The sequence below is a fragment of the Agelaius phoeniceus genome, chromosome 1 (assembly GCF_051311805.1).
Source record: "Agelaius phoeniceus isolate bAgePho1 chromosome 1, bAgePho1.hap1, whole genome shotgun sequence".
NCBI lineage: Eukaryota > Metazoa > Chordata > Aves > Passeriformes > Icteridae > Agelaius > Agelaius phoeniceus.
This window is the reverse complement of record NC_135265.1, coordinates 113,275,716-113,287,559: the sequence shown is the minus strand read 5'-3', so window position 1 is coordinate 113,287,559 and position 11,844 is coordinate 113,275,716. Positions and strand designations below refer to the sequence as shown.

At 35.1% G+C, this 11,844-nt stretch overlaps 1 protein-coding gene across 5 annotated transcripts in view; it reads right to left on the bottom strand.

Moving 5' to 3' along the window:
* Positions 1–315: 315 nt before the first annotated feature.
* The window catches only part of SNTG1 (syntrophin gamma 1), a 319,691-nt gene continuing 308,162 nt past the window's right edge, over positions 316–11,844 (bottom strand). For all 5 annotated transcript variants that reach the window (XM_077185430.1, XM_077185439.1, XM_054633700.2 and 2 more), the window contains one exon: positions 316–6,539. In XM_077185430.1, coding sequence (XP_077041545.1) covers positions 6,381–6,539 — 159 coding nt within the window. In that variant the 3' untranslated portion in view covers positions 316–6,380. The remainder of the gene's footprint in view (positions 6,540–11,844) is intronic.

Below are 11,844 nucleotides of genomic sequence, written 5' to 3'. Positions count from 1 at the left end.
TACTGGGCCTAGGTTAATTCCAACCAGCTAAGCACTTTAATGTCAATGGTAAAATAATCTGGTGGCTGGGTGATAGTTGTAGGTTGAGCTTCATAGCCAGGGGAGAGTGGGATATTTCCAAAGTCAAGCGTTAAGTGGGTGACAGGCCTGGTAGAAATGATCATACAAGTAAGGAATGGTCATTATTTCTATTAAATAAACAGTTTTTGGGAAATAACTTTACCACCCCACAGGTTCTTCAAAAACTTCCTTGATTTCCCATGCTTGGCTTTCAACGATATAAAACTCATACACTGTATGACTGAATGCAAAAGATTAGTTAAAAAAGTATTTATTTTCTATTTTTTCTGCTATGTTCAATTACAAAAAGAAGCATAACAAAAACAAAACAGAAGATAGCATTTTATTAGTGGTACATTAATGAGCTTAAACAACTAGGTGACTTATGCTTGTCACAAATACATATTACAAACAATCACAAAACCTTAACTGAAAATGAAATAAATAATTTGAATAGCTTTTATTTTTTTTTAATATTTATAAAATATATAGGACTTTCTATTACATTTTTTCAGTCATTTTAATCCATAACAAATTAAAATTTATGACATATATTGCAAATATGCTAAAGGGATAAGAATAATTAAAAAAATCTTTAAGTTCCTGGAGGTATGAAATAATAAATCTGTTAATGTTTATCAATTTATTATCATATATCCAGATTGTGCATACCCTGCAAAAATAGCCATTTCTTCAACTAATATACATATGTTTCTTTATAGTATTGTAAGTTTTTAAATACAAAGCTTCATGGATGTATGCTTCTGTTTTACAGTTGTGCCTAATATGTAACTTTCATTAATATATACTGAATATATTCCATTAGTATATACTAATATATAGACACACACCCCCATACATACCCACACACACCCTCACACATACAAACACACAGCATCATATATTAGTATATACTGAATAGCAAAAGATTTCTGTAACAGATAGCTGGGATTCCTGTGGAGAAAGTTGTTGAAAGTGGAAGGCATGTATAGCATGGCGAAAACTGACAAGGAAATGTAAATGAAAGCATTGGTTTTTACATTGTTCAATATATTTCAATAGATTATGCAATGCACTGTAATAATATACAGAATCTGAACAGGAGGGTTTTTTTTTTTTATTCCACCATTCCAATGTTTTTTTCTTTATGGTTTCAAGAGGATATGAACCACTGCCTCAGCTAAACTTCCTGAAAATGGAGCCAAGCAAGTAGAAATGTGTTGACATTTTAGAACTTATTCCAGGAAAATAACATAATTCCACCTAACATCCCTCCAAGTCAGGAAAGCACTTAAGCACAGATAAGACTTTATTTGCTATAACCTGAAAGTTAATCACACACTCAAGTTCTTGCCATTATGCTCTTGCCATAAACATTAACTCTGTCCCCTGGCCCTGTAAAAGGTTTAGAGGCTCCATTATATAGCTAAAAACAGTTTGGCATCTGTCTGAGCAACAGGAGTGAGGAAACATGGAAGTGTGCTTGGGGACCCCAGAGCCAATATTCAGGGGTGTGTTTGTGGCAGATGGGGATAAAGATGCAGCAGGGGCAGAGGGCTGACCAGATGGGGTAGCCTGCTTGCAGCCAATACTGGTGTGGTGAGGAAAAAGTGATGGAGAATAATCTGCCTGGGCAGCATCAGCCTTTTTCAGCTTCATTCTGCCCCTTGCTGCAGCACAGCATCCCCCTCCAGGCACTGAGCTCCAGGGGGCTACACTGTGAAGCTCAGCTTTTTAGCTTTTTTAGCTTTTACTCCATGGTGCGTGAGCAGCAGCTGCCACAGCCCCAGAAAAGGCTGGCACCAGGACCTGACACTCTTGCTAGTAGCATCTCAGAGGGTTTTTTGTTTGGACTCATTTCAGCTGGACTACATGGTCTGAAAGCCCACCAGGACCTGGAACTAGGATGCTTGCTTAGTGTCATCTTGAAAGAAACAGCTCATGTGCTTGATGACTGCTCTGTGATAAGAAAAATTGCATGAGTGGCTGTAGGCAGGAGCCTGGCTTAAAAAGCACATTCCTGATAAAATGAAAACACTAAAATAGAAGAATCTCTAGTTCCTTAGAGAAACAGAGGGAAAGAGAGACACATACTCGTGCACCTTCAGAGATCTTAAGCTACACTCCCACCCTGTGTTTCCCTTTTGAAGTGCCTGAAGGGCAACCTCAGGCGTCTAAGACAGCTACTTAAATTTTGGGACCTTAAGTGAGTCTTTCATGTTTCCCATCATACTGAACTGGTCAAAGGTGTGAGCTTTAAGCTCAGACTCATAACTGCCTGAGACAGAACTTTTTAAAATCAGCTTTAACTTTTTTTCAGACACTAGAATTTTTCAGAGACCAAACCACCACTATAAAGAAATAGAAAGTGAAATGTAGGGCTTAGTGTTTACAATGTTAATAAAATTTCCAAAAGCTTTCTTGGAATTGCCAAGAAAGAATGAAAACTGATCTGAATTTCTAAGGGCAACAGTACATTCTCAAGACCTCAAGTCTTTTTTAACATTTCGGCTGATACAAGAAATATCTTAAGGCATTGAATAAACAAAATCAAATTTAAAGTAACATGCACATTGAGGTGTTCTGATAAGTCTCTGCATTTAAAATAAATAAATATCATTTTGTGGAATCAAGAACTAATTTAGAAAACAAGATTTTCCATTATTCTTTTCTCAGAGCGTATTGATACTGTATATTTTTCGTTTGTATTCTTAATAATTCTAGTTCGAATAGATAAAACTTTAAATGACTGGTTTAAAAAAATAGCCCTCTTACAACTAGCTCTTCTCCACAAAGTTCTTGATGCATTTAATTAACATGATAAAATGGCCAACAGCTAAATATATGCTGATTTTTATTTCAAAGGTGCCTTTGTGCTACTGGAATGCAAAGCTCTTTTGAAAATCTGTAACTGTTATTTTTAAAAAGACGTAGAAAATGAAGCATATTCATTTACTAATGAAATCAAGAATAAATGTATTCAAATTTGTAGCACTTCCATAATAAAATTATGCTAACATTATAACCTAGCATATGTTTAGTTCTGTGAAGACCAGATAATCTAAAATTCCCATCATAAAGCAAACCAAATCAAGCCAAATACATTTAAGTATACTTAAGATTACATATTTTTGGTATACTATATAACATCAATAGGCACAGTACTATAAAGAATTTTCTTTATTAAACTTACTTGAAAATATCATGACATAAAGAGAACAAATTATGTATTATGGTATGGATTGGTTTGTTTACTCTTTCTTGTTAAAATATTTGCTATCACTTGCATACAGGTTTTTCAGCAAAAGCTGATGGCTCATTATAATTCTGTCTTTTCATTGTCAATGGGCTGTGTTGACTTAAAAAACACTTGTATTCATTATACTCTATGTGTGAAATGACAGGCTGAAACACAAAGCCTGAGTTTTTTGATATATGCATATGGAGTTCACTATTCTTTAAATGTAGGCATTTAAATGCAAAATGTAACCATTTAATATGTTTGTAAATTTTATTTTGATATTTCAGGATTAGTTATAACACAGAATTTAAAATTTTGCCTCTTTGGTTCAAGACTGAATTTCTGACCAAGTTGCTCTACAAGGGCAAGGTCGAATGCAGAGTCACCTCTGAATATTCTGTCAGGTCACTGCACAAATGCCTGCTGCATTTACAAATCAACACTGACCAGCAGTCAAAGCTATGACATCTTATATTCTCTCAATAACACTTTTCTTCTTGAAAATAAAAGTACTGATGAAGCCCCATCAGTTTACTTCCTTAGAAAAAGAACAACAACAACAACAACAAAACAATTTACAGGCTAATGTATTTCTTAAATATTCTGTATTTAATGCCCAGTTGCAAAACTCTCAGTGATGAATCCAGGTGTTCTACAAAGAGAATTCTTGACAGAGATCTTCAGGGGGGCTCTCATATAAAGGAATTCCTTCATCTACAGAAATTTGCAATGGCATATTTTGTGCTGGTTTGGGTAAATGTTACGCTCATTCAAGCACAACTCCTAAACACCCCTCAGATTCAGTGATGCAACTGCACATCACACGAACAGTTGAAGGGAAAATATTCAACCAGCAGCTGACCAGTTTCAGATTCTGCTATTGCCAGCAGAGGTGGTAGCCCATGGCCACACTGTCAGGACAGTTGAATGCCACAGTAATGCACTGAAGTGGAGGAGATTATTTGAGAGCACTAAGAACTGTCATTAAAAGATATTAGGCTTCTCTTTTCAGCACTGTCAATGCTCTGCCAAAATTTGTGTTTCCAGTATTTGCTTTCTAGACCAGGGCAGTGCCTGAGTTACCATTGTTAAACGTCTTAAACTGTTATAAGCTTTAGATTCAAAATATCTGGGGTTTGTGCCCAAGCTCAAGATCCTATGGACAGCCATGGTAGCTTTATCTATCCTTCAGATGTGACCCCCCCCTATTTAGGGACAATTCTTATTAAAAAGTTCGTGATGGTGTCTATGAAAACATTGAATTTTGATGCCTCTTAGAGTGGCATTTAATAGCTGGATTGTTACATCATTCCACTGAATTTAGGATAGAAAATAAATGTGTAGCCCTTGGAGGTGTACTAATAGGAAGTACATGTGTACCAGAAGACATTTGAAAGTGATAAAATAATTCCCCTCCCCCAAATATTTTCAGATTATTTGAAACTAGTATCAAATCAGATCAGCTATGCTGCAAAACAGTGTTACTTTCACACATGTAAATCCAAATATTTCTAGTGCAAACCAAAAAAACAGAGACATGATTTGCTCCTTAATTTCATTCATCTTTTTTCCTTGCCTTGCATTTTGAATTGTTCCCATTTGGATAAGCTCTCCTCCGGCTTCAGGTTTGAAGTATTGATCATCTTAATCCATAGAAAGGGACGGGAAAGAATTACTCTTTCTGCTAAACAAGGAAGATGGTGGCCCTATCTCATAACTGCCACTGACAAGTCTAAGTGGAGGGGGAAAAAAAAGGTAGTTTTGATTTCAATGCAATAAATAGAAACTCCAAAAACTGCTCCTGAAAATGTATGCCTTTTTTCCATCATCTTCACTTATGTGTGTCATAGCACAAAATTAAATTATATTATAAAATTGCAATTAAACAAAGTTACTAATTTTAAACTTAAAGTCCTTTATATTTAATCATTAAGAGATACTCTGAAAGTAGTACTTGATCCAGAGTGATGTAAAGGCCTTAAAAAACAAAGAAATTATGCATTCTGTAATGCATTCTATATAGCTTATTCAATTTATTCCTGTCTTACTATCAATATATATATAAAGTAACTTATTAAGAATTCAAAGACTAAAATAATTTTTCAAGCATAATGAAAAATGTCTATTTGTTGAGAGTTTAAATGAAACATAATTTCTACCTACGATGTGAAATCAAGGTTAGCCATGGAAACAATGTATTAAGTGAGTTGTCTGAAACAATTTCAAACTCTTGTGAACAAAGACTGTCAGATTTACTGTATTTCATTATTAATAAAAAAAGGAGGAAATAAATAGATGACACACTATTTTTTGTACTTGCACCTAATTTATAATTAAAATTAAATTCATATGTCATTATTTTTACTTGAAGAAGAGGGACTTATCCATGAAAAAGTGTTTTTTGTTTTTGTGGCTTGTTTTGTTTTGTTTTTAATGTATCAGACCAGTATGGCTATATGTTTGCTGTTGTTCCTGTTGGATGAAGAGAACAAAATGGAAAAAGCAGCATGATTCCATGTATGAAAACAAGTATGGATTTACAACAGTGCTTAAAGTGCTTTCTTATTTGAGGAGGTACTTACACAAATGTCTTTTCATGCTTATCTCCTTTGTCACCATGTATTGTATGCTTGGTCTCATTTATAATATAATGATAGGGCATTATGTTCATACTCAGAGTTTAGCATATTGTCATTAAAAAACATCTGAAAAGAGGAAAATGACAATTCTATTTGTGTATTATTACAGCAATTTCAAAATTTTATTAACTACTCAAGTGCTTCATTTCGCCATTTATTCCTTTGCTTCCACTGTTGCTTAAAGCACTATGTAAGTACAAATAGATAATACTAAAAGCATATCCATCCTATTCTGGGGTTTTGACTAGGATTATTTACTGATGTCTTGCAGAACCGAGATGAAATTATGATCCCACGTGACCATTTATCTGCTGATGCTGCAAGATGTCTTGCCTCCAGGATTGGTTTCCACATACATGGTTCACCAAAGGTCTAAATCTTATGAATATTTATACATTTTTATGTCTCGTTGTTAAGTGGCAGTGCTGTCATGGGGGATGTCAAGTAGAATACTTTAATTTGCCAGTACCAGAAGTTGTGGGAGCAGCAGAAGCTGTGGCTTGGCTGCCTACATACAAAGGGTCCAAACAAGCCACTTTGGCTGCAAAGAATGAGTGGATACAGTGAAGGACTGCAAACAGGTTAGAAAACTCCAGCTCCTGGAAGTGGAAAAAAAAAAAAAAAAAAAGATTAAACATGAAATGGAAAAATACCCCATAAGCATATAACCAGGAATGAACCACTGTTACAACAGCAATAATTTTAATATCTTGACATAATTGTGCTGATGTGCCTTGCAATTCTCCATTATAGAGACTTAGACATTGAAAATGGACCATTCTGTAAATAATTGCTTGGAGGCTAAGATGGACAAATTTCTGGGTTAAGTGCCTCATAGAAATATGAGAGCCTACTAGCTAAAGGGGAAAGAAAGCGACACTATATAATTTTTATTTTGCTCAGGTTAATGCACATCTGGCACATTTGCAGGTTAATTTAGATAGAAACTTTATGGCTATGCTTTAACAGTCTGCACACCTCTGGACTACTACTATTTAACCAATGCGCCCACAAAAATTAATAATGTTGAGTTCCACACATATTACATTTGTTCATCATGTCTCCTCACACTATTATTCAGCTATTAAATCACACTATTAAACAGCTATTTTCTTACCTGATTCTTCAATATATATATTAAAAAAGAGAGGATATATTTTCAAAATATGCTACTATCACACGGTGATAATTTGGATTTGTTATTGGGCCAAAAAATGAATATATTCCATGTTTTAAATTTATTAGGAATATTATAAAAATTCCTTATTTTTCTGCTTTAATTTACATTTCTTTATAGCCTGCTCAGCATGTGATTAGACTAGCTGGGACTTTTTTAGACTGCACCAGAGAGAAAATAAATAAAAACTACATATATATTTTTAACATATATAAATTTGCTCCTTTAAGTCTAATTGACCTTATCTGATCAATTTTTTTAGGTTATTTTCAGTATGTGTTTTTGAAGCTGGTATTTAATCAATAAATATCTGTTGTATTTGAAAGCAATTACTGAGGTACTTTAATAACTCAGTAATTCAATACTTCAATACTTCAATATAAGTCTAGGGGAAGCAGTACAGATTTTAGATTTCTGCTTTGATTCACTGCCCATACAGATTTTTTCATTGCAACATGAAGCCAATAATTGCTATCTGTGGTATATTCTACTTGTCTTTCTGTCTAGCATTGGTATTCCCAGGCTATATAGTGCCATGGTTTTGCACTTTTGTTTAGAAGAATATTGAAAATGTAAATTCATCAAAAATTGCTAAATCTCTCAAAGGACATCAACCTGCAATTTTCTGCCTCTTGAAATTTCCTGGAAGACATTGCTTCATGGAATACAAGGAGACATTCACAAAGCCCTCATGGGTGAGGGACAATAGTGTGAAAGCAGACAGCTGGATGTGCAGAATGTCCAGTGATGTACTGAACGGGTGAAGCTTTGTTCAGGTCTCCTTCAGCCTCAGCAGATGTCCTTCAGACATGGCCAGAAACAAACTGATGACATCCCATGAGGTTCTTTAAACTCCCCTGACGACCAATTTTCAATAAAGGAGAAAAAATTTATGCCAAGTTTCACAAATCTGCCAGCTGTGTCTACATAAAAAACTAATCCATTTAGAGACATTCTCAGTTTTAAACCCAGAGGATGGAAATTTTATCACTACGTCAATGTGGATTTTTCCTCCCTCAAATTTTAAAATAAGAAAATTTATCATAAATAAGAAACAATGGTCATTCCAAGATGAGGAAGCAAGGAATTATGGAAGCTATTTCAGAATAACAACTATGAGTCATTGGAATTAAGTTACTTTTCAGTTAACTTCATTTTATTAATTTATTTTTTTACCTTTTTAGTACTATAAAGACACACCTGAAGCTTAAGATAAGGGAATAAATATTTAGTGGAACCGTGAAATATTTTTAATATCAATTGCATGTATTATCTGTAGAAAGACTGCAGTTCCCCCTATGTCTCAACAAGATGACCATATTAAAACAAATGCTACAGTTGGAGAATTGTTCAAGTCAATTAGGTAACGTTCTAACTACCATAATTACTGGACACTGAATTTTCACAGTGCATGTGTATAATTATTTCCAAGAGTTATCTCAGCTTTCTGCAATAGTAACACATCAGGTGTATCCACTGCTCAATTGACCATCAAGGGAAATGGGTGAGGCAACAGAACATCCTCTGGATGTTCCCACTTGATAACTGTTATCAACAGTAATGACACAACATGGAAATTACCTTGACTGCAAAGAAGAGCACTGAGAAGTCAGCAAATGGTCAGTCATCATTTGCAATGAAGACATGCATTTTTAACTAGAAATTAAAGCACCTTGAAGCACAGTAGGCTGACTGGTATGTGGCAAGTACATGGGTCTGATTAATGCCTGCAACTCACTTCCCAGAAGCCTGATTGATGGGGACAGGACTTTATCAGGAACAACACTTTCAGGCAGATCAGCCTAATCACAAGAAACCTTAACAAGCAGATACAACTCCATGTAGGGCTGCTGACAGGAAAAACATGCCTTCACTTCTGCTGGGAACTTGCCCTTTTAGGTGTCTTCAGGATGGCACTACTGGAGCAGACAGAGGGGATCCCACAGGCTCTTATGCACCCCCAGCCACCCTGGTTGTTTCTGCACACACTTTGTCCTCAGCCATACTTTTGTCTGAATGCACTTTCCTCTAGGCAGGGTAGTGTGTACTGCACACATAGTACAGGTGAAGTTCCAAGTGAACAAACAGACAAACCCTAAGAAACCTGAAAAAATATACAGTTAAGCCCCTGAAGCTGATACCAGTAGGGAAAGTCACATGCTCTGAATCCTCCAAAAAGTAAAGAAATCCTAATTTAAGCCACTTCTACTTGTCCATGCACAAGTAAACACGTTACTATTGTTACAATTTCCAGACTTGTTGTCTGTACAGCTCAGCTAAGACCCAACTCTCCAAGGAATATCAGTGTACCCTCTGGTCTTCAAATTGTCTTTCTAAGCTATCTTTTGATTAAACTGCTCTCACCCTACATCGCTGTCATTACACCAGATTGTTAATCTGAACATCTGCAGTTCCTGCTGAGGACAACATAAGTGGGCAAAAAGGCACAAGAGAAAAATGCGGTCATTCAAAATGTCAGAAGTATATTGGTATATTGGAAATCTAGTAGCATTTCACAAAAAAAGTCTTTGTGATTGAAAAGAAAGAGAAAGAAAGAGAAAAAAAGTGAGTTTTCCCAAAAGAAAAAAACAAACCTCAGCAATCTCTTATTGCATTGTACTATACATTATATGTAGTATGATGCAACTACATAAATGATACATTTACAAAATCCAGCAATTTTGTTTTGAAGTACCCTTGGTATATTTAAAAAGTCTTCTCTTTCATCCATATATAAACAGCTGATATGAGAAGATATTTGTTCATCAAAAGTGGAGTTACATGGTCTCTCTATATTTGCATAGAATCTGATCTAAAAAAGATATTAGACAAATAATCCATGTGCAAGACATGGGGAAACTAAAAACTGAACCACAGAAATCAACACCAGTCAGAAATGTGAATTCTAAAATTCAGTAACTGCAACTGAGCAATCACTCTATAAAAATCTTAAGGCTGTATACTTATAACCCATTTAAAGATGATACTCTAAATGTGAAGAGCACTATGGTGCTCACTGAAAAACCCTCAAGGCTAAGAACAAGGATTAATTTAAAATTGCATTTTGGAGAACAGACTTGAAATGAGCAGAAATGTCAGCCTGGAAAATGATGCAAGCACCCATCAAGTCACCTTGCAACAGTAGAAAGTGGGTATTTTGTTCACAGTAATGTGATCAGTAGTCATTCAGGACATTTAGATTAGATTTCTTTACAAGATAATTTCAAGTACTATAAATTGGCATTAATTAATACTAAGATAGTATTAATTAATAATGAGATTAATATGAAATCCCTGAAGTTAAATTTCTTCCTTAGCTGATACCATATTTGTGCCTTCTTTGGTTTTCCATATTCAAATAGATGAAGACAATTGACTGGACCTTCATCTTGATAAACTTATTTTTGTACCCATTTCAGTTTTGTACTGCTCAGCTTAGGAGTTCAGCCAATCTGTGAACAAAAGCTCACCTGATGCAGCACAGCAATGTGGCTTTGCCTGAGTTTTTCTGAGAGAACTGTTGTGCTGCAAGTTGGGGATGTGACAGCACAGACTGAAGTGCAGCTTTTGAGTCATATGTGTTTTACCAAGCATAGAGAGACCCTCAGTTCCCAGCTTGGTAAAAATTCAATAATGTAATAAGATGCTGATTTTTGTACACATCATTTACTCCTTTGTTTGTTAGCATATGTTTATCTCAAAACAGGAACATTCAAAGATTTAAGGTACTCTTCTGCTTTGTCAGAAAAGTCTAATATTTAAGGTTCTATTGAAGGTCACACCACTCTGAGTTTATTACAGTCCTTAGATTGTGTATCACCTCCAGAATCTGCTGTGATACTATTGAGACTCCAATGGATCATTAAACTATAGCTAAACAAATAGGTAAACTGATAAGTAACTAGATAGGAAGATCTAAGTGAATCCCTTTCGGGCCTTACAGATGCAGAGAAAGCTTTGCCTTCCTGTGCTTAGTTGGTTTTTTTTAACCCAAGTTAGGTTTTTTTTTTTTTAACCCAAACAGCTCAGTAAGAACAAATACAGGGACACATTGGCTCCACATTCTGTCAAGGTGACAGCTCTATTTTGTAGCTCTCACTCATAAAAATTTTGTCTCACTGAGCAAAATCATGCAATATCTCCTGCTGAGTGACAGCTGGGAAATAACCTACAGATTGGAATGTCTAAGGGGTATCAGTGATTAATGCTACCCTTAAGTGGTTTTCTTGTCAGAAACCACTTAGACCTTGCCTTAGATACCTTTTAAGTTAGGTGTTTGCTTTCAGGCCCCCTGCCATAGACCCACTGGTGTGATCTATGGTAATTATTGTTCAGATTTTTAGACTGCAACTGCTTAAATCCATGAGGAAACACTTCTTTTATTCTACATTATATATCTTTACAGTAACATAATTTCACTTAGAGAGAAGCCAAAAAAAGCATGACTACAATGTCTCTACAGGAAAAAAAAAGGCAGTATTTGAAATGTTTAAATACCTAAAATTATTTTAAAGCTGAAAAAAACAATACTGGGAAATAAGTCAAACTAACTAAATCCATAGCACATGCTGTATGTCTCAAGGCATGGCATTTTGAATTTTTTAAGTCAGGCATGAAACACACTATAAAAAATGTTGACAGTATCATAAAAATCTTAGCTATTAGTGTCAGTGAAGGACTTTCTGTCACTTAGGAATATAAACTCTGGTGGCGTTTTTCCCAACAAC